At 54.1% G+C, this 23,470-nt stretch overlaps 1 protein-coding gene across 2 annotated transcripts in view; it reads right to left on the bottom strand.

Moving 5' to 3' along the window:
* Positions 1 to 23,470, bottom strand: part of ADARB2 (adenosine deaminase RNA specific B2 (inactive)) — a 420,157-nt gene that overhangs the window by 24,034 nt on the left and 372,653 nt on the right. For both annotated transcript variants that reach the window (XR_013556993.2, XM_078450500.2), the window contains exons 5-7: positions 16,960 to 17,128; positions 15,927 to 16,078; positions 7,852 to 8,020 (exon numbers count right to left, since the gene is read on the bottom strand). Coding sequence is in view for 1 of the 2 variants with exons in the window: in XM_078450500.2 (XP_078306626.1) it covers positions 7,852 to 8,020; positions 15,927 to 16,078; positions 16,960 to 17,128 (490 nt within the window). In the remaining variant the exon portion in view is untranslated. The remainder of the gene's footprint in view (positions 1 to 7,851; positions 8,021 to 15,926; positions 16,079 to 16,959; positions 17,129 to 23,470) is intronic.

Consider the following 23,470-nt stretch of genomic DNA (forward strand, 5'->3'; position numbering starts at 1 on the left):
TGTATTCCGAGACTGGAAAATGACCAACACCTCCAGTTGATTTCTGCAGAGCTGGTGAGGCTGGTGAGACTTCAACAAGACGAACACCACAGATGGGAGGTGGGGGTGGAGCACAGCCATAGATGGGGGGCTGGGGCGGGAAGGGGGGGTGCTGGGACGGGGAGGCAGGGGGACGCAGCCATAGATGGGGGGCTGGGGTGGGGAGGTGGGGAGGGTGGCATGGCACACAGAGAAAGCATTCTTCACATCTGGAATCTAAGTTTAGAAGTCAGACAGTGCCTCACTCCCCAGAGAACAGCTATAATTTTTTACAGTTCATTTTTATGGAGAAAGTTTTAATCTGTTCATTTAAAGACACATTGTGATCAATAATCAAGCTCAGGTACTTAAAATTAGAAACCATATCTAAAGGAACATTAGTTCCAGAAGATTTAGATTTTTATGTGCCGCTAACTTTGGATTCTCAGAGGCAAAGGCAAAAAGCATGGCTTTGGTTTGCCTATCCTTCTGGGAGGTGGGCGTTTGCCTGTCGGCGAGGCTGTAGATGGCGGACGAGCAGACCCTGCATTCAGGACAGTGCACCATGGCAGTGGCATTGGTGCCGTCTGTCTCTCCCGTCTCGCGGACGTGCAGTGTTTGCTGTTCGATCTTTTTGAAGGGAAGTTGCACTGCTCTTTGCTGTGCTGCTACGCAACGTCAACTTGTGGTTTTGAAGGTCAGCTTTCATTGACCCAGTGAAACGACTCATTTCCCGCAGTTACACCCAGGCTTTACCATGGCGATCTTGAAGGGTGCATTTTGGGAATTGACTTTACTATGACTTTCTCTGGTTCCATAATTTCCAAGGAGCAAATGAATTGGTCTGAGTAATGCCTCTTACCTGGTTGTTCTGGTCTTCTGGGGCCCTGTGGCACACACCACAAACCGGGGGGTTTCTTACAGTCCCAGAGGCCAGAACACTGAAGTCAAGGTGTGGGCAGGGCTGTGCAGCCTCCAGAGGCTCTGAGAGAGTCTGTGCCAGGCCTTTCTTGGATCTTCTGCTGGCTTCTGGTCATCCTTGGTGTTCTCAGCTCGTGGACATATCACTCCAGCCTCTGTGTCCACCCCCACATGGAATTTTCCTCTGTGTGCCCTCTCCTTGTCCCCAGCTCCCTTTGCCTGTCTCTTATGAGGATCTAGAACCAGCCTGAATAACCCAGGGTAAGTTCCTCCTCTCATGCTTGCCTGAGTCCCATCCTGTAAGGGCACATTCACAGGTTCCGGGTGTGAGGACACCTGAGTCCCATCCTGTAAGGGCACATTTGCAGATTCTGGGTGTGAGGACATGGAATATTTTTTTGGAGGCTACCATCCAGCCCAGTGCACCTGCCGTGGCCCACCCGGAGGTCCCAGCCTGTCTCGTTTATGAGAACCTTCTGTTTCCCCTCTGCCATGGTGGGGTCTATGACCCACGGAGGGGAGTATATCTGAATACATACTTGGAGATTTGGGAAAAAACTTTTGTGTGCAGACATTAGGGGAAACATTCTTCCCAGTAGCAGTCAGGTGGGAGCATCCCAGATGACCAGTGACGAGAGCATGCTGATGGATGGATTGCTCTGAGACAGACTGCAGGGCGCCATGAGCACAGGGTGGATAAGGGATGGCCAGCCATCTGCCGCAGCCAGGCCTGCACACGGGATAAGGGATGGCCGTCTGTCCACCTGTGCACAGCAGGAACTGTGAGCAGAGGCAGGAGGCTCTGGGTAACAGAGCAGAAGCTTGCGGCTATCTTCTGGGTCTGCTGGGGTATCACCAGTGGTTTCTTCTCTGCTTTCCACCTTGTTCTCCTGTCTCTTCATTGGGTTTGACTTTGTCATGGAGGGGAAGCCTCTCCGCGTGGTTGGGCTTGCTCTGAGCTCTTCCTCGGCAGTAGGGGGTGTGACTGCTTGGTCTTGATTCTGCTCAGTTGCCCCCATCTGGGGGCCGCCTCCAGCCGGGAACTTTGTGGTTTGGTTTGGTTTTCCGTGCAAAGCCAGGTCATCCACACGGGATTGACCCCCCCCCCCCCCCCGCCCCCGGTCTGGAGTACTGGGACCACTTTTATCAAGATAGCATTTATGCCATTTCTACAGAATCTACAAAGAAGAAATTATTTCATTTTCAAAAGACTTTGATGACCCAAGAATTTTCCTAGTGATTCTGATGACTTTGTTCCCAGCAAAATAAACCACCTTTCGTTTTGTGCATGTTCAATGTCAAAATTATGTTTTAAGGGAAAAAAATTAGTCTGTATCTCCATATTTCAAGGTTCTGGGGTGTCTTTTCCCATCAAAAGGGCAGCAATACTCTGATTTGCAGTGTTTGTCTTTTGGGCTTGGGGTAGGGGTCCATCAGGTGCCTCCCACCACTGCGCAGGATACCCCAGGCCTTACTTCCAGAAGGAGCTGAGCATGAGCTCCATCAGGCAAGGGACCCACCTGTGTCCAGAATGAAGCCTTCAGGAGAGGAGATGTGGTTAGCTGTGTTAACTCGGGCACACACGCTTCTCAGGTCCCGGGTCCCCTGCCTTTGGACAGGAGTTTAATGGAATGACATCACCATACCAGCAGCTGCCCTGTTTCACCTTGGACGGTTGCTTGAGCACTGGACTTACTGAGAGAAACCGTATGAGGTTTCCATCTGTAGCTGTGGCCTTTGTCCACTCTCTCTGCATCCTGGGCCCAGAGCCTTGCCAGCTGCTCAGCTTGTGTGGTTTCACTCTACAGGCGTGGCTGGGTGCCGCCCCTCCACTGTCCCAGGCCACAGAAGCCCTGCCCTCCTGGCTGTGACACCCCTGCCCCTGAGATGCAGGAAACCTGGCTGGGCACAGGCCACCTGGCTCCTGGCCAGGCGCTGGCCACCCTCCCATGTTCTCCCCTCTGCAGCGCAGGGCAATCGACAGGGAGGGGACCCCAGCCTGCATATCTAGTGGTAGGAAGTCTGTGCTTCTGAGCCCATCATCCCCTCACAGGGCTGGACTCGGTTCATTGCTGCTGGGCAGTCTCGGTGAGCCAGCAGCACCGTCCACAGCCCCTTTCTGTCTCGAGATGGCTACATGAGCATTACATCCGTGGGCACCTGCCACACTGTGTGTTCCACAACCCCGGCGGGGGGCCCAGGGGTGCACATGATTTCTACTCACTCCCTTATATGTAGCGTCTGCTGGGGGGACGAGGCATAAAACAGGCCACTTCCATGAGACAAGACTCTTCCCAGGTGAAAAATGGTCCTTTGAGGCCAACAAGTACTGATGTATAACCAGCGTTGTTCTTGCTGCTCAGAGGCGGGTGGGAGATCTCTAGGTGACATAGGCGGGGTTCTGCCTGTCACTGAGCCTCAGATCCTTGGGGGGTGGTGGTGGTGGTGTTTCAGGTCGATGGGGGACCAGGCCGAGTGAGCCCTGAATCGTCTTGAAGGGTAGAAAAGTTGCCTGTGGACAGAGGGATGTACACAGGAGCTCCCATCTCTGAGGAGGGCTGAGCCCCTCTTGTAATGGGCAGAATTAGTTATGTGATTTCCAGAGAATCCTAGAGGGCTTGTGGAAGAGAGTCATATTGCTGGCCTTGGGGGGATTGACCTTCTCTGTAGTGAGGCTCTTGTCCTCGTGGGGAACAGGGGCACTCGGTCATCTTGCTCGCCCAGGATGTGGCTGCTGCTGCAGGGCTGTGGCAGGGTGAGGTGGGGGGTGGTCTTCAGGCAAGGCCAGAGGACACAAAAGACCAACTGGAAGCCGTAGAGAATACACAGGCAGTGTGAGCACTTATCCAATGGCTGGAATCCAGGAAATGTGTTCACAATATCTTATGGCTCATTTTAAACCACTGTAAAAATTTCAAGCTTTCTATAACATGTTGTGCTGTAAATCCGTGTTTACACTCTTACCGCTGACGTTGTAAAATGACGTCAATTGTTAGTCACGAAATCGTACTCAGGGTATGTATGGTGCTTTAATTTACATTGCTTACATGGCATTGATCCAGAAGTGACTCCTGTGTATTGGTTTTGATCTCTGGGAGGAGAGAACTAATGTTGCTGTGCTGGTTGTTTAGGTCTTTAGACATAGGCGGCTCCCTGTTCATTACACACGGATATCAAGGGATTTGCAAATCTGTCTGGTGGATGCACTTTCTCTACCTTAATTAAAAATACAATTTTATTCATTTATTTTTATCTAAATACAGAAAAGTCACATGTGATAGGTGGTTAAGTCAGCCGACTATTTCTGTTTCATGGCTGCTCGACTACAACTCCACCTGCGATTGGAGAAACTTCTGAACTACTGTCTGGACACAGCTTGTGGGTCCAAGCAGCTTTGGGGTCACACCCTTGGGATGACAGTCAGCAGTTAGACTTACTTGTCTGTGACCCTTCCTGACAGTCTCTGGGCAGCACAAATAACCGTTAGTGTTGGCAGCCGGTGGGCAGTTTGAGGGGTCAGCGGAGGCTGGAGCCCTGCATTTGACAGGCCGTCTGGGCCATTGGAAGGAAGCAGGCCCTTAGCTTCTGGTTCCCATTGGGCCCCCCGAGCCACACTTTTCACGTTGGACGTTGTGGCTGCTCTGGGCATAGACAGGTCACGTTGGTGCAGTATTTCCCGACCGCCAATGGGAGGCACCTGTTTGTGCCGCGTGAAGGCACAGAACTTCAGGGTTTGGTGCCTCATCAGATGGGGGGGTGGCTGGAAAGTCCGAGACGGCTCTGTCTTTCCTGCTGTTCTCCCGCAGCAACAGCCAGGAGCTTCCGCGTGTTCACTGATGACTGTCCTCGGCAGCCCCTGCCGGCCCGGTCGTCTGCTCCTGGTCTGTCTGCCTCACAACGTCCCACACACAGGCTCTGGGGTTCAGACGCCAGGACTGCCTCCGTCACCCTTTCTCCTATACCTGTCCACTTCTCTGTTTCTCTTGCAAGTGTGAATGTGATGTAGTGCTCAAGGGGTGGGTGGACCAGGGTAGGGAGAGCAGGCAGCCCCATGGGACCCATTAGTGACATGAGGGACGGGAGGGTGGTGCCCTTGTCAGCCTCCGTGGGGACGACCTCGCCCACGTGGTGCAGACTGAAGCCAGATGCCTCCGGCTGGGGCTGATTGTGGACGGTTCTCCCAGGATGCCTGCGTTAGGAAGGCAGTGTGTCCGCGCTGGCGGGGGGTTTGTTTGCTTGGTGAGAAGGATGAGCTGTGTGATGACAGCGCAGCCATGGTCAGGCCAGCAGATGTGGGAATGAATGAGAGGGAGACGGGGCTAGGGAAGCAGAGGGAGGATGAGAGGGGGCACCAGGGAGGCAGGCTCTGGCCCCCAGAGGAGTGATGAGGGGCAGCATTGGGACTGGGGTCCCAGACGGGATGGGACAGGCCTGTGTCTCCCGCCTGCACACACGCGCCTGTTTAGATTCCTGTCCTGATGTGTTCACGTCCTCCCAAGTGAGAGGACACACGTGTCATTTCTAGTGTCCATAACTTGGTAAGGTCCTGCATGACTCTGATGTCACTGGTGTGCTGCTAACAGCTGGCTCTCCAGAAAGGAAGAGAAAATGGGAGCTGGGGGGCAGTAGGAAGGTGGGTGAGGGCTTGGAGAGATGAATGAGTGAGGGGAGGGCTCTGTGTGCCCCTCAGTGGCCCTGCTACTAGATGTAGGGACCTGAGCTCAGTGCATGGAGAGGGACTGCCTGCGGGGCTGGGGTCCACCTGGCTGTGTCCATTAGTTCCTGGCTCAGCTCAGGGAGAGACAGCTGACCTTCCAGGCTGCCTAGAGCTGTGATGGTCAGTGTCTCCACACGTGTACCCAGGGTACCATGTGAACCCCTTGCGGGGATGCAAGTGGGCTTTTGTTTTTCCAGATGTTATTAAAAAAAGTGGAGCCTGGCTTTGGAGCAGGTGCATCGCCGTGGACACACCTGTGAACAACGGCCCTGCTGTGCGTTCTGTATCCCGGGTTTGATTTGCTGTCGGTTGACGTTTAAGGTCCCAAAGACCATGAAATCACACTTCTGCAGTGTTAATTCACTTCATTCTTCCAGGGAGTCAGAGAGTTAATTTAGAAGCCCAATGTGATCTTCAGGCACCCAGAAGATTTCCGTTGAGTGAAAATTGCCCCTTTTTTCCTGCTTCTTGAATAGATGAGATTATTACAAAGGAGGAATACATTTTCTTCTGGAAGATGAGCTGCTTGACGAGTCTGGGCTGTTCGTTTGATGCAGAAATCAGTGCTTTGATTTATTGTCATTAGGCTGTCCTGTCGCCTCTGCTGGCCCTGACAGTCACAGCCAGGGAGGTAGGTAAATGGCCCTACTTTTCCTGCAGCTATTTGGTAATTCCCCAGGAGAATTTGGCTTTGCCACTCAGCCTGAGAAGTCTGAGGAGGCAGGGGCGCCATGTGCAGGGCCTGCAGTGGCCTGGGGCAGGCCTGGGTCCCCGGCCCACAGACAGTGGCCTCCCCTCGCTCTGCCCTGTCCTTGCTCTTGCCTCACCCAACAGCTCCTCTCTTGGCCTCCCAGGAGACACACCGCATCTTCTGGTAAAGCAGGCGTCTGGCCAGTCAGCAAACACCTGCGGAGCAGTGGGCATGCCCAGCCCTGTGCTAGGTGTCATCTGATCGACCGATGGGCAGACAGTCCTGCCTCACTGGTGTCCACCTCCCGGGAACCATACCTGGGAGGGTGCACCTTCCCTGGTCCCTGTGGGGACACCCTGCCACCCTCATCTTGCCTCCAGGTCCCCCCATGGCGGTGGCACATTCTAGGTGTGGTCCTCCATTGCTTGCACCTGGTCTGGCTTCCCTTGGGCCTCCACATTACCCCCACCCCTTAACCTTGCTCTCCTGTCTCTGGTGAGTTCCAACCCGAGGGCTTTCCAGGCCAAGGACCTTGGGGACAGCAATGTGGCTGGGTGGGGTGGGGCTCGCTCCAAGACCCCATCTACATAGAACTCACTATTTTTACTTAGTTTACAGATTATAGATTAATGAGCATAACCAAGTGTCCAAGAGATGTTTTGATGCACTCTTAACAATAACCTCATTGTTACTGTCACCATCAGGGTGGCTCTGGAACAGTTTACGGCTGTCTTGGGGCAAACTCTTGCTGCAGTGTTCCCTCCCTGCCATCCCTAGGTGCTCTGGGATGGTTTCCAAACCCAAGTGACAGGAACGCTCCTCTGTGGGGATGGCATCTGGGAGCACAGGAAGAGGGTGGTGGGGTCGTGAGCAAGAGGGCTCTCCCTGAGGACAAGGTGCCTTTGAGGGGCACCTGCATGCCCTTTGTAAATCCCTCTTCCTCCTGCTGGCTCCCTGCCCAGAGCCTTCAAGGGGGGACTTTTGATGTTCCATCTAAAAAGAGCCTCTCTCCTGGCACAGAGGGGGAACTCCCACCCAGCTGGCATCATGGGTGGACACGTTTTCTGGAAGGTCTGTCACACTTTAGGGAGATCTGATGGCAGGGTGCACATGCTGGAGGCAAGAAGGCCCAGCTTTCTGGAGTGCTGTGGGGTCTGTGAGGTGGGCTGGCTGCTTGGGTGGGGAGTGGCTCCCAGGGCTGTGCTCAGCAAAGGTGGGCCTGGAAAGCTCTGTCTGCTTCCCGATGGCTCCGTGAGCCAGCCTGGTGGAGCTGGACCACTGTGATGCTGCCCTGAGCCCATGTTTCTGTGAGCGTGCCTGCTGGCCGAAGCCTGCAGCAACCAGGCCCTCGCTTGGGCACACACATGCAGCTGAGAGTGTGGCCTGTGAGAGAGGCAGAGGGATAAGGCTTCCTGCTCCCCCAGGACACCTTCCCTGTTCCACCCTCACTCAGACCTCGCCAGGCCGCAGCCACCTGGGCGGAGGTGAGCAAGGGGGCCGTTACCTGGCGATCTTGTCTGTGCAGGACATGGTGACCAGTTGCTCACCCAGCAGGACGCCATCCCATGTCTGTACGGTGCTGGGGCCCCGGACGGGGACGGTCCCTTCCCCAGACTCGATCTTGGTGCGTAGATGTCCACGGAGCTTCCTGACGATGTGCTTACTGCTGTTGACTAGGAGGTAAGAGGCAGCTGTGAGAGGCTGGGACCCTGTTTGTGCAGAGGGTGAATCCCCACCTGGAGTGGTGTGGGAGGAGGGGGGCCCCCTAGACACCTGCTAGTCTGGGGAAGCACAGATAAGTGTCCCAGTGGAGGGGGCCAGTGACTGGTGCAGAGCTGGGCTCCAGAGTGCCACCTCTAGACCAGGTCAGCTGACTTTGTATAATGGGCCAGACAGTAAATATCAGAGGCTCTGTGGCCTTTTGGCCTCTGTCCAGCCACTCACTGTGCTGCCACAGCATAGACAGGTCAGTGAATGAGTGTGGCTGCATTCCACTTTATGGATGCTGAAATTTGAGTTCCATATAACTTTCATTTGTTGTGAGATATTTCTCTTTTCACCTTTCTCAGCCATCTAAAAATGTGAAAACCATGCTTCATTCACGGGCCATACAGAAAGGAAGTGGGTGGGATCTGGCCTGAGGGCTGTGTTCTGTAGGCCCTACGTTTCCTAGCTCCTTAACTCTGGGAAAGTTACTCACGACCACTGTGACATAATTATTGCATCTTAAACTAGGGCGAATCATGGTGCCTGCCTCCTGGGCTATGGGGGTGGATGAGACAGGGCATGGACAGTACAACAGGGTGTCCATTGTCACCCAGGGTCTCTATGAGGACGAGATGGAGCCTATGAACTGGTTCCTGTGGGTCCCTCATGCCTTCATTTCATATTCTCCTTTCCTTTCTGGAGCCCCCTCCACACACACACACACAGACACACACACCTACGCCACACCCCATAGTCCATGGTTATTTGGAGAACTAGCATGAACAAGGTGAAGATTGTTTTTATCCTGTCTTTCTTTAAAAAAGTTCTGCACATTAAGTCTGGATTATATTGGGATATGGAAATGGTTAACTGCTTTGCATACAAATGATATATAGCACAGTTATTCCAGCATTTACATACATATGGTGACATGCATGGATACTAAAGATACTTCCTTTAAAAATGTTCTATTTAAGTTTTGAAGTCCTGGAAATAGGATTTCTCTCTTATTTATCATTACTGAAGGCATAAAATAATAAAAAATATGTGGATTTATATAGGCACCTTCTTTTATAGATCTCAAAGTAATTTCCAGTCTATTTTATCATTGTTTGTAGGAACTGAAGTTCTTTGACTACATTTCCATTGTACCTCAAGCCCATGTCTTAGGGAGAAAGATTGCTATACTCCTTGAAGAAAGTAAACTTTTAAGAGGTTTCAGATTGCTTTTTGATCCTCACCAATGAGGTACTTGATGAGATCCAATTGTGACTGATCTGTAAGTCATCCACAGAAGGAAGAACCAAGATGAGAGACTGAGCCCTGGGTATGCAAGCCAGGGATGCCCCACAATGATGACAGTGAGGGTACAAATCTCTGTTGCTTTCAATGGCACTAGGAAATCAGATGATGACAATGACTCTGGTGGTGATAGTGATGATCATCATGACAGTGATGGTGATGATGATGATGGTAATGGTGATGCTGGTGGTCATGATGATGACGATGATGGTGATGATGATGGATATGGTAATGATGGTAATGGTGATGATGATGGTGATAGTGATGATGGAAATGGTGATGATGGTGATGGTGGTGGTGAGTGGTGATGATGGTGATGGTAGTGATGATGGTGATGATGACAATGGTGGTGATGACGATGGTGATGATGATGGTGATAGTGATGATGGAGATGAGGGTGATGGTGGTGGTGATGAGGGTGATGGTGATGGTGACAGTGGTGATGATGGTGATGTTGATGGTGATGGTAGTGATGATGGCGATGATGACAACGGTGGTGATGATGATGATGGTGGTGATGATGGTGATAGTGATGATGGAGATGAGGATGATGGTGATGGTGACAGTGGTGATGATGACGATGGTGACGATGGTGATGATGATGATGATGGTGATGATGGTAATGGTGATGATCGTGGTGATGATGGATGTGAGGATAATGGTGGTGATGATGATGATGGTGATTATAATGGTGGTCAGGATGGTGATGTCGATGATGGTGATGATGACAATGGTGGTGATTATGAGGGTGATGGTGACGATGGTAATGGTGATGAGGAGACATGATGATGATGATGTAGAAGATGATATAATGACAGAGATGATGACAGTAATGGTGACGATGGTAAAATGAACATCGAATCATTCATATGACTCAAGACGCTCGAGCAAACATTTGCTTTGACCTGACTCTTTACACTGCCCAGGTGGGGTCTTACTTATCTCATCGACTTCCTGTGGCAGGCAGCACTGGGAGAGTGGAGGACCAATACACCTCAGTTCCCACAGTTTACCACAGTGTCATAGAGCTTGTCATATCCCCCTATGATGGGGATATTTTCTCAGGGAATATGGTACTTTCTGCCCGTCTCTTTGTATTAATTATAGCGTCCTTGTCATTCTCTTGGTGCTCCAACTGTTGTGTACTTTTTCAGACTTTGGAAGTTGCCTGATATATTGTAAGGTTTTTCTAAATTCTTACCCTCTGCTTCTGCACAACTGACTTTCCATGCAGTAGACTTTACGGTCCGTTAATGCCCTGACAACAGGGAGTCCTGGCTTCAGTCAGCAATTGGTTTGTAGGAGTTAACTCAAAGTTCTCAGGTGGATTAATTTTGCCTGAAGAGCCAGGTGCATGAGGCACTCCTGAAAAGTGTTTATTTTTGGAAGTGCTGTGTCTCAGGCTGCCTTCCCCAGCATGCTCCCTGATGAGCATGATCCATCCTGGGGGCGGGGCGTGCTCTGAGTGTTGGTGAGCCCACTTCCTCCAGTTCTTTCTTGCCTTATTGTGAGCGGGGAGAGAGAGCTAAAGTTGGCACTTGAAGCAGAACAAAACAGCAGTCCAGCCAGAGGCTGCATGGACTGGATCTGCATGGGCTGTGGTGTAGTGCACCCGGGAGACCCTGGGGGTGTGCAGTGTTGAGACCCTGCCTGCCTTGTGCATGCTGATACCCCCAAATCTATAGGAATATTCTAATCTGCTGCTAGTACTCTAAGTCCTCAGACTCTTCATTATGGCATTTATCAATCTCGAGCCCTTACCTGTGAAGATGGATGTCAAGATAAAGTAAGGATTGTCATATGCTTTACAGGGTTTTCAAGTGAATTTTTAATTTTTAGGAGAGACTGGAAAGAAAGCAGAGATCAGTGGCAATTGAAGGAGCCCACCTAGGGAGCACAGCTGTGTCTAAAGAGCAAGACATGGCTGCTGCAACGCCGTTGGCAGAAAGAGAGCCAGAAATGGGGGAGAAAGGAGTAGGAATGGAAAACAGTATTTCTAAGCAACAGATAAACTTTTAATTTCTAAATCATCTTTAAAAGGTGTATGTATCCCAGAAGGTACACCTACGGTGAGATCCAGTATTTACTATAATAGTGTCTGCATCATCCATCGTGTAGTCATGTGGGTGTCCTTTGTCTTATGTGACACAGTGGTGATCGTGATGGTGGTCAGTTATGAGGTCATCTGAATGTGTTTTTTCTATGGTGCACCGATATTGTCATATGTTGCACACGTCTGTGACTCAGTGGGCAGAAACCTGAAGATAGGGCTTTCAGGAAAGTGCTTTAGACTTCCAGACTTTGTATGTGATTTTGGTCTAATCTCTTGAACTCCCCTAGGTACAACCAATGGAGCAGGCTTAGAACATACTGGCATTTAGTACGTGCTTGTGAGATATGATGCAGTCATGCCCTTTGTCATAGCATTTGGGGGAAGATGGAGGGGAGAATTTACGCGGTTAAATCTTGGAAAATGGCAGTAAGAACTGAGTTTCCCAGGTTATTTAAAAGATGCACCATGAAAGGCATTTGCATTAATGATGTTGGTGAGTCAGGAGGATGGTGCTTGCTCAGCCGCAGTGAAGGGCCCTGGATCTTGTCTATGGAGGCTCCCCTCACAGCCAGCTGGGGCCAGCCCAGCTCTGCCCACAGCCATTCAGGACATGACATCACCCTTGTGGCTCTGGCCTTGGGGAATGAATGGAGTTGCTCTGGGTCGCCAAGACCAATGACCGTCATAGCATAGGCTCATCCCTACTGGTAAGAGCCTTGTCCACCTGCCCTCCACGCCAGCCTGGCCCCTGCAGAGACTCTGGGAGACCCCTTTTGCATGCAGACCCAATCTGGGCAGGAGGCCGCTAGGGGATTTTGAGTCCTGTTGCTGGAAACATGTCAGATTCTCAGAACACTGGGAGGTTTTAAAAGTTCCCCACTCTACCCTGAATACACCAGAATCTTAGGAAGAGTGGTGGCAGGAAGCCACATTTGTGAGACTCCCCAGGTGATCCCGATAGAGAAGCTGGGTTTGGAAACAGCTCGCCTCCTGGCAGGCAACACGCCTCGCAAACATTTCAGACCGATTGGTTTTGATTTCACTTTTAAAGACTCTAGGAAGGAAGAATTACGATCTATCTAGATGAATATTTTTGAGGAAAAAAATAAAACTGGGGAATTTAGAATTTTTTGAGCTGCAGGCGTCTGAGGGAGGTGAGGCTGCTTCACAGCACAGGGCTCAGTGTTGTCTGAGACATGGACAGGGTCAGGGAGTCATGGACCCATTAGAGCCCCTGAGACAACAGGGCCAGGCATCGTGGTGGATGGCCACCATCGCTCTGTGGCACTTGTTCTTGGAAACACCAGGTCAGATTCGGTTCTCTGCCGGGCCTTGTGGCATGTGACACTGGCTTACTGGCTGTCCAGACCTCTCTACAGAACTTCCTTGCCATACTGCACTCTTTAGACGAAGGGGAACGATGTCAGCAGCTGTGTCCAGAACTTTCTCTTAGACTCAGTATGTGATTCAGGTGTGATTACAGCTCCTGATGCATCACACACCTGTCGAGATGTGTGTGTTCACATGGGTGTCCCTGTGTGTGCGCATGTGTCTTGTGCGTGTGTGGGGGGGAGGAGAGCCTGGAGCACTGTTGCTTCCTGCCGAGCAGAGGAGGCTGAGGACAAATGCGGGGATGTGGTGGGCAGCAGGTGGGGAAGGTGTGGAGGGCCTGGGGAGGTCTCAGCTCCAGCGCTGGGGCTCCTGGGTACGGGTGGACCCAGCGCATCTGTGTCCATGCACCTTTGGGGCTGTGATTCCAGAGCTCCGTTTAGGAACATGGAGCCGGGCTGGATTCTCCAGGGTTACCTGTTGGAGGTAGAGGCGCTGACTTCTGGGAGTGGATGGCCCCACAGGCCTGCACATCCTGCAGGGACTTGTCCCCACTGGCTCCCTGGCAAGAGCCCCTGAGAGCAGAGGCCCAGTTGCCCACATCTCCCCTGTGCGCCCTCCTTCTGAAGCAAAGGCATGCACTGGGCAATGGCTGCAGGTTCCCTGGGAAGCCCTTCCATGCAGGGTTGTCAGGAGCCAGTGCTGGCTTTGCTGAGAGTGCAGGGAGGTGATGTGTGCTCTGGCTGGGAGTCTGAGTCCAGACTTGCCGAGAGCCCCTCCTCGGTGGTCCTGGGGAGGAAGTGCCAGAGGCTGCGGTCTAAATAACCCCTGCACCTAGGTGGCTTAGGTGGTTGAGTGTCCAACTTTGGCTCAGGTCATGATCTCACAGTTCATGAGTTTGAGCCCTGCGTCGAGCTCTGTGCTGACAGCTCAGAGCCTGGAGCCTGCTTTAGATTCTGTGTCTCCCTCTCTCTCTGCCCCTGCCCCACTCGTGCTCTGTCTCTCTCTCTCACAAATAAATAAACGTTAAAAAATTTTTTTTAAAAATAAGCCCCAGCAGCAGCTCGTTCCTGCCTGGCATATCTGCGGTAAAAATGTGAGGAAGATGCTCTATTTTCTTCCTAGCAGCACCTGCCACTTCTAAAAGCACCACGAAATAAAAGACATCTGTGTCAGGAAATGAGCCCTAGGGTGCATCTGAGGATGTATTTGTTTGTTTTTCTGAACCACTGGCTTTGCAAGTTGGAACCGGGGCGGGGGGGGGGGGGGGAGCTGGGAGGCCGTGGTGGGTGCTGCGCTCAGAGAGGCAGGGGGACACAGTGGGTCTCAGGCTGTCTCCACTTGGCCATGCCGGCCTCAGGAGGAAGAGGGTAAATTAGGGCCGGCCCTGAACATTCTGCCAGACCTCTCCTCCCAGACCTCAGGGCTCCTGGGTCTTCATGACGCCAGACTTTTGGGAGCAAATGGAAAGACAGTTCTAAGCAGCTGTCTAATGGAGCACAGTTCACAGTTTTATACAGGAAGCCGGTCTCCTGGAGATGCAGCTTGATGAACCCTCCAGGAAAAATGAATCTGTTCCATGTTGTTTCTCCTCCTTTCTCTGGGATGTGTGACAGTGAAGGGTCCCTGCTCTACCCCTGGGGGGGGGGGGTGCCTGCTGTCACCTGCCAGCTCCCGGGGAAGCTCCCCAAAAGGCCCCTATATTTAGGGAGCTCCCTTATCCTGACTCTCAGTTGCATTTGCTTTCCATAGGGTGTGGCTCTGGGCTGGACGTTTGTGTTGGACACACAACTTAGACCAACTCTTGTGTTGAAGCCCCAGCCCCAAGGGGATGGAGTCAAGAGGAGGGGCCTCTGGGGGTGATGAGGCCATGAGGGGCCCCCCTGATGTGATTGATCACTGCCCTTGGGAGGGAGCCCCTGCAGAGCCCCCGTACCTCCCCACCCACGTGAGGATACAGCGGCTCCCCCAGACACTGGGTCCTGCACTCCCCGTCCCCAGATTGTGGGCAGCCAATGCCTGTTGTTTCTAATCCACCCCAGCTGTGCTGTTGGGTTCCAGCAACCGTGGGGGAAGAGAGGGGTGACACTGTTACTCAGAGCCACACTATGGGGATCTCCCCGACCACTCTCCACAGGGGAGAGTGAGGGTCTTGGAGCAAATCTGGAGGAAAGGGGAATGGATCTTTTTGGACAGGCTGCAATCCGTGTTAGAGAACTAGGTTAAGTTCAGTACACGTAGGGTTTCTCAAAAGTGCTCTTCCTCTGCACCTGCTTTATCTCAGCAAAGCCTGGGCATTCAGAAAGTGCTTCTCTGTCCTTCCACTGGCAATTAGAACACAAACGCAGCCTTCCGTGTGGGAAATCAGAAGCCAAAAATAAACCTTCTCTACGTGTGTCTCGTCTGCTGCACCTCAACTGAAGATTTCCCAGGATGAGTCAGCGTCTTTACTGGGAGCAGATACCTCACAATATACGCGTCTAATTTCACTGCCTGCCTCAGACGGTCTGCCTGGTGCTGCTTTTGGGAGGGGTCTGTGTGTGCATGTGCATGTGTGTGCATGTGTGGGGGTGCATGCACGCACGGTACATGTTGCACGCACGAATAATATCAGGAAGAGAATTTACTGGCACTCTGCAGCAGCTGAACACTCTTCCCGAGATGCTGATGTCATCAGACCCACACAGGAGAGGCCGGCTGTGTCCCCGCACTGCAGAACACAGCGTCCCCTCTGTTGGGTGGACCCCATCTGTCCACATCTGCTCTGACCAAATGCTCAAGAGGGCAGGTCCTGCCCAGCACTCACACCGGGGTTTGCTACCCGGGGCGACACCCACTGCTGGCTTAGTTACACATAAATAAACATGCTCAGCGTTATTCTCTGCAAAGCTGCAAACACAGGTGAGCAAAGCCACCTGGACCTGCTCTTTCTCTGCGTAATTCTCTCCCCATCTCCTCCCCTCTCTTGTGCAGAGCGGGGCAGGGGCCGCTGATCAACTGAAATGAGGCAGAGAACCATAGCAATTAAATAGCTAATTTTAGCTTTTCAAGCCACCTTGCTCTCAGTGATGTGGGCGATTCACAGGAGGGTTTGGAGGCTGAGGGGGCAGCCAGGCCACACGAGTGAGCATGCTCAGCACAGAAGGCCTGGCCCGGGGGCCGGTGGAGGGGAGGGGGCTGTGTCTTACGGTCGGCCGTGATCTCGTAGGGTGAGTGCAGCCTGGCATCTCCGCAGGGGGACGTGCTCACGTAGAGATGGAACAGCACGTTGTCCCGCAGCCGGTAGCCGCCGTCCTTGGACCGTTCGAATATCGAGTGCTCTGAGTCCTCCCGCCGCTTGCTAGGGTCAGAGAGAGGGTCCTCGTCACTCATTATGAACCAACAGGAAAGGCGCCCATTGGGCCGATGCCTTTGCATCTTATTTTGTGTCTTATTTCCCCGTGTCTTTCTTGTTGCCCTCTGCCTACTGCGTCTAGAGCAGGTGGCAGTGAAATGGGGAAGGGGGACCCAGGGACAGCAGTTCTGTTCTGTGCCCCCAGCCATGTGTCCGGCCTCAAGAGGGCACCACTCCAGATGCCTGTGGCTGGGTTTGTGGGGTGCTGTAGTCGTGTGGAGACACTGCCCTTGGGCGACCACCTTGCTAGAGGCTGGACGTTCGTGTCCCCCAACTTAATATGCTGGAGTCCTGCACCCCAGGATGTCAGTGTCAGCACGTGGGGCCTCTGGGAGGGGAGGAGGCCATGAGGTGGGGCCCCCATGATGGGATTAGTGTCCTTATGAAGGAGACCCCAGGGCGCCCCCTCGCCCCTTCCCCACATGAGGAGGACACAGGAGAAGACACTGCCTGTGACCCAGGATGCAGCGTCTCATCAGACACCAGACCTGCTGCCCCTTGAACCCTGGACGTCCAGCGAGAGCTGCGAGTGATTGGGAGCTTGTGGTGTTTTGTGGTGGCCGCTTGGGCCTGAACAGTCCCCATTAGTGGGGGGATAAGTCTGTTACCTGGCGTGTTTGTACGTGTGGGCAGGCAGGGCACGTGCACCCTGCAGACCATCTGCTGCAGCCACCCGTGGGCGAGCAGGTGCCCCAGGAGGGAGGCCGGAGGAGAAGGAGGCCTGGCATTTCAGCCTGGCCAGCGCTCAGCGGACGCACCGTCTGGGTCCCAATGTGCTGTGGGCAGACGGCTGTCCACACAGGCCCGTCCCTGGGGCTGCTGCTTACCTGAGGTGTAGCTCCAGCTGTGCATACAGGAAGTGGACCAGCGCCCTCCGGGCCACGATCTCCGCGTGGCAGTCGTTGACCACCAGCCCCTGGTCATTGATGTGCTCGCCGCTGATGCACTTGGTGCCCGAGGACAGGACGATGACCTGTGCCTGCCTGACGTCCAAGCCTGGGGGACAGAGAGGGCATCAGACCCCCATCAGACCCCGTCCGTCAGATCCCCCATCAGACGCCCGTCAGAATCCCCATCTCTCAGGCCCCTGTCAGAACCCCCCCTCAGATTCCCCCTGTCGGACCTCCCGTCGGACCAACCCCCCCAGACCCCCGTCAGACTCCTGTCAGAACCCCCCTTCCCGTCAGACCCCCCATCGGACCCCACCAGAACCCCCGTCAGACCCCCGTCAGGCTCCTGTCAGAACCCCATCAGGACCCCCATCAGACCCCATGAGAACCCCCGTCAGACCCCCGTCAGGACCCCCATCAGACCCTGTCAGACTCCTGTCAGAACCCCCCTTCCCATCAGACCCCCCATCGGACCCCACCAGAACCCCCGTCAGACCCCCGTCAGGCTCCTGTCAGAACCCCGTCAGGACCCCCATCAGACCCCATGAGAACCCCCGTCAGACCCCCGTCAGGACCCCCATCAGACCCTGTCAGACTCCTGTCAGAACCCCCCTTCCCGTCAGACCCCCCATCGGACCCCACCAGAACCCCCGTCAGACCCCCGTCAGGCTCCTGTCAGAACCCCGTCAGGACCCCCATCAGACCCCATGAGAACCCCCGTCAGACCCCCGTCAGGACCCCCATCAGACCCTGTCAGACTCCTGTCAGAACCCCCCTTCCCGTCAGACCCCTCATCGGACCCCACCAGAACCCCCGTCAGACCCCCCGTCAGGCTCCTGTCAGAACCCCGTCAGGACCCCCATCAGACCCCATGAGAACCCCCGTCAGGACCCCCATCAGACCCTGTCAGACTCCTGTCAGAACCCCTCTTCCCGTCAGACCCCCCATCGGACCCCATGAGAACCCCCGTCAGACCCCCGTCAGGCTCCTGTCAGAACCCGTCAGAACCCCCATCAGACCCTGTCAGACTCCTGTCAGAACCCCCCTTCCCGTCAGACCCCCCATCGGACCCCACCAGAACCCCCGTCAGACCCCCGTCAGGCTCCTGTCAGAACCCCGTCAGGACCCCCATCAGACCCCATGAGAACCCCCGTCAGACCCCCGTCAGGACCCCCATCAGACCCTGTCAGACTCCTGTCAGAACCCCCCTTCCCGTCAGACCCCCCATCGGACCCCACCAGAACCCCCGTCAGACCCCCGTCAGACTCCTGTCAGAACCCCCCTTCCCGTCAGACCCCCCATCAGACCCCAGTCAGACCTCCGTCAGATGCGCCCCTCGTCAGGCCTCCATCAGACCCCCCCGTCAGATCCCCCATCACACCCCTCCCGTCGGACCCCCGTGCGGGAGCGAGGCCGCCCTCCCCTCACGGGACCCTGGCGGCCCCAGCCTGGAAGCCCCGTATGAGCGGGCACCACACCGCGGGCCGGGTACGGGGGCCGCACTTAACGACAGGTGCCTGGGGTCTCGGGCCCACCCGGCTCGGGGACGGGACGGCCAGCAGAAAGCTCCGTCCCGAGAACTCCTTACTGCCCGGCTCGAGACCCGCGGGGGCGCCCGAGCGTGCCCCTGCCGATTCCGGACGCACGCGGAGGGGCTGCCCACTCTCGCGAGTAGCGCCCCGCGGAGGCGGGTGTGACGGACACCGGCCGGGAGGTCTGGCGGCCCGCTGGCGCTCGGGCGGCCGCGACGCGTCGCTTCGAGGGCCGGGCCCGGAGCACGTGGCCTGGCCGCGCCCAGAGGCCCCGGCTGACGCCCGCCCGGAAACCCGCCCCGCGCGCCCCGCCGCGCGCGGGCTGGGATTGGCTGCTGGGGGCGTGTCGAGCACGGGGGCGGGGGTGGGGGGTGGCGCCGGGAGCCAGGCGGGGGCGGGGCGGACGACGCACCCGCGCACGCTGACCCCGAGAGCTACCGTCTGCCCCGGCTCCCCGCGTGGGGCCGCCGCGACCGACCGGGCCTGCGGGGCGGGCACGTGCCTGCGTCACAGGCCCGGCGCCCTGGGCCCCGAGGCCCCGGTGACAATTGCATTTCAGGGCCGGGGGCCTGGGGTGTGTGGTGGGGCCGCCCCCTCTGCGGCCCGGCACAGAAGTGGGAGCCGCCCCATCCCCCACCAGCGCGGCCTCGCTTCACCGCCGCGGTTCAGGAGCCACGTGGAGGCCGCGGGACCTGAGGGCAATGCGCGCGGCCGCGGTCACAGACGGCGTGCAAATGGTGAGTGTCCTGTTTGGGCGCCACCAGAGCCGCAGCACAGACAGGAACTCCGTGGCGGGGGGGAGTGTATGTGAAGCTCTGTTCCCCCCCCCCCCCCCCCCCCCCGTCCCTGCGCGGGTGAGGGGCTGGCGGGGGTCCCGAGGGGCCCCGGCACCGTCTCCCCGCCACCCCCTCCCCCTCCCCCGTCCCTGCGCAGGTGAGGGGCCTGCGGGGGCCTCCTGAGGCCGGGAGCGGATGGGTCATTCCCACGGTGGAGGCTCCTTGATTTAACCGTCTCAGGACAGTGCTCGCTGTGACCACAGTCCAAGGAAAAGGGCATTCTCTGCAAGAACGGGGAACAAAGCCAAAGAAACCTTAAGAACGAACCCCAAACTCCCGTTTTCACAAGTGGTGGGTCACCTGCATTTAAGGGGGCCCTGGAAGACCACAGGCCGAGTTTGTGGTCCTGACTGCACAGCCGGATCCCGCTCCCGATTCGCCCCCTACGCTCCCCGTCGGGCTGTTCCGGGGCCCTTTTTAAGGAAACGCTCGGAGTGGAAGTGAGTGACCCTGTGAGTAAGCGGTGCTGGTACCCGCTCTCTGTGTCTCCTGTGGCTGTGCCCCCTGCACCCCCTGGCTCCCTGTACCCTCTGTACCCCCTGCACCCCCTGTGCCCCCTGCTCTCTCTGTACCCCCCACCCCGTTCCCCCTGCACCCCGGTACCCCTGTGCCCCCGGCACACTCTATACCCCTGTGTCCCCTGTGCCCCCTGCACCTAGGCTGCTGAGATCTGTGAGTAATAAATGTTGTGACTTCCTCCCTTGTACTGAAGCTGCGCCTTTAGTCCAAACGGGCCTGGGGTGTCCACTCCCCCATCATGGGGGCTTGGAGGTGGGGGGGGGGAGCCAGCTGCTGGCCCCACGCAGGTGGCTTGTGCCTCCCCTTCAGTAGGTCACACAGTGGGTATTCCTGGTTCGGTGAAGCTCGGCTGCTCAATGCACTGACCTAGTGGGCTTATGGGTCCACGAATGTAGCCATATTTTCTCTTCATGTAGATGGTGGATTCCTTCAGGAGTCAGAATTGCCACAAAATATTTCAAGAAGGGTCTCCCCGGAGAGTCCGCATAATTGGATGGGTCACCTGGGACAATCCAGTCAGTTTTCCTGAGTTAGTAACAAATCTGATTTCCAGGTGCTGCATGGGAAGATGGTATCAGGAAACCATAAGCCAGATGCACCTGTTAAGCAAAAAAAAGGACCCCACCTGCACCTTGTGGGGTCCTGAATTCTGTGCTGCGTGTGGTCAGCAGATACCCGACAGGTTAGCAGATGGTGGTATTGCTCTGTTGAGTCCCTCAGAACTTAGTTCTCAAGCCCAGATGACATCTGCCCGTGCCTGCCCCGTAAGTGTGGGTCGTTCTTTTGAAATAAAACAGGAGAGGAAAAAAGAAGGAAAGATGTGGAGTGGGGGAGCACCACACATCCCCCTGCGGTCAGGAGACTGGCCCTCTGTGTGTGCAGTGGGGGAGGGGGCCAGGGGGCCCTCTGTGTGTTAAGGCGAGACTGCCTGATGGATGGATGGGATGCAGCAGTGTTTCTGCGTGTCCGTCCATTCTACTCCTTCCTTCCTTCCTTCCTTCCTTCCTTCCTTCCTTCCTTCCTCCGTCTCCATTTCTGTGGCCCCAGACTGCCCAGTGCCCTGGCCAGGCTGGCCCTCGCTGGCCCCCTCCATGTGAGATGTGGCTTTGTGGACATCTCAGGAAACAATTGGATGCTCACTTCTTTTGTTCTGGTCACACAGTCAGCTGCGCTGCTCTGAGAAGAGGGAACATAGGATCCGATTAACCCCCTGTGGTTTCTTCCCCAGGACTGGTGAAATGTTTGAAAGCAGCCCCCAGATCAGCTGCTCCCATTCCACTGCCTGCAGCATCCTGGCACTCGCTTGGGGGGCACCCGAGAGTCATCGATCAATAAATAGGCCCTCGTCCCAGGGGATAAGGCTGGCCAGCTGCCAGGGAGCCGAATTCTAGCAAAGGTGGTTATCCGGTGGAGCCTGTTGTGGATGAGCCAGCTTGACGGAGAAATGGCTTTGCAGATCCCAGCTTAATTAAAGCAGGTATTTAGAGTAATGGAAAGTAACGTTTACAATGGTTTCCTTAGTTTTTCCACCTTCAGATATCTGTGCACGTGCCCGATAGCTTAGCAACGGAGGACGGTTTGGGACTTGTCCCCATTTCTCTTGAGGGCCGGTCTGATTCTCCTCTCTTGATTCTGTGGAAGTTGGAGCTGTAGAAACAGAAACTGCTGTCCCTTCACCCTTCATTAATCCTCACTTCTCTGGACTCCGGGCTCTGCCTTATTCAGTGTAGTTATGTGCCCCTAGAGACACACTATTTGCTTTTTCACCTCCTGTGTGCCATTCCATGCCGCATGCCACAGTCCTACTCTTCAAAGGATTTATCATGAATTTGGGGAGATGATTCAGACACAGAAATGTCTACAATATAAGGCATTATGATAAATATCATGAAAATCTGCACACAGAATGTCATCAGGGGGAGGGGAAGGGAGAGAACTCTGTGCTTGGGGTCTCTACAAGCCGGCCGGGGCCTGGGCTTCCCAGGCAGTGATTCATTGAGTTCTCTCGGAGGCTCTTAGAAGGCAGTTATGGAAACAGAGAGGGTGAGGGAAGAAGCCAGGCAAAGAGAAGGTTTCACGTGAGTCTAGTCTCCAGCTGATCTGACAGAAAACTCTGGAACTTGTAGGTGCCACAGAGGCCATGTGCTCTGGGACACAGGTGCTGAGCTGTGGCCCCTGTTGTGGTGACTGTTACTCTGAAGGGCGACATGAGGCATGGACATAGAAGACACAACCATACTGAGTTATACAGAACGAACAGAAGTGGTCAGAGGCCCCTGCCCGCAAAGCACCAAGCCCAGTTAGTTTTGTGGGAGAATTGTACCAAACTTCAAGTAGCAGACAATTTCAAGGCTATTTAAAGTGTTCCAGAGCGTATGAAGACAAGGAAAGGCTTCAAATGATTTTGGTCATGAAATGCCTGTTACTGATCTATCCACCTGACTGAGAACGTGCAGAAGGAAAACTCCAGGTAGCCTCGGTTATAGGTATTGAAAATTCTAACCGCCAAGCATTGGAGGAAAAGAGTAATACAGTAATTACTACAAGGGTGGTTTATTCCAGAAATGCAAAAATGGGTTCAATCAAAATGCAATTCAAAAATACGATTATAATTACAGATACTGAAAAGGCATCTACAAAATCCAACAACTACTTTCGGTAAAAACTCAATAAAAAATAGGTGGATTTTTAAATGTGATTTTACACGTATGTGTATGTATATATTACATAAGTATATACACACACATACACGTTATAAAGATTTAGATATACTCACACGTTATAGAGAGATGTGTATACAGACACAGATGTTATAGAGGTATATATGTTATATAGAGAGATATATACACATGCACAATGTTATAGAGAGTTGGATGTAGACACAAATGCATGTTATAGAGAGATGTACACACATACACAGACATATGTAGGCAGAGGTATACACACAGGCACACACACATATATAATATATAGAAAGAGGTGTAGACACACGTAGAGACAGGTATATTCACATACATGGTAGAGAGGGATATGCACATGCACCCTCCCCCAGCGTCATGCTTGCTGGGGAAACACTAGAGGGGTGTCCACTGAGCCCAGGAATACCGCAAGAATGCCCATGGTAACTTCCTTATTTAACATTTGCTGAAGTTATTAGCCAGCACAAGAAGAGAAGGAAATTGGAGATACAGTAATTGGAACGGAGAAGTAAGAGTGTTGCTATTGAACGTGCTATGATTTATATGTGGAAATCTCTGGAGAATCCAATTGGAATACAGCTAGAAATAGAGAGTCAGAAAGGGGATAGGGTGCAAGGTAATATACAGAAATCAATAGCTTTCATCTGTACACACAACAGCGGGTAAGAGACTGTAAGGGACAAACCGCTCTGTTTACAGCAGCAAACAAGATAACAGGAATAAGTTTAACAAGAAATGATCAAGACGAATAACCAATAAAACATTACCCTTCCCCCCGCAAGACACCAACAAAGCGTGAACAAGTGGATGTCCCACATACTCAGACAGGAAGATCTGACGTCATGAAGCCTCTCTAAAGTGA

The sequence above is a fragment of the Panthera onca genome, chromosome B4 (genome assembly GCF_046562875.1).
Source record: "Panthera onca isolate mPanOnc1 chromosome B4, mPanOnc1 haplotype 2, whole genome shotgun sequence".
Taxonomy (NCBI): Eukaryota; Metazoa; Chordata; class Mammalia; order Carnivora; family Felidae; genus Panthera; species Panthera onca.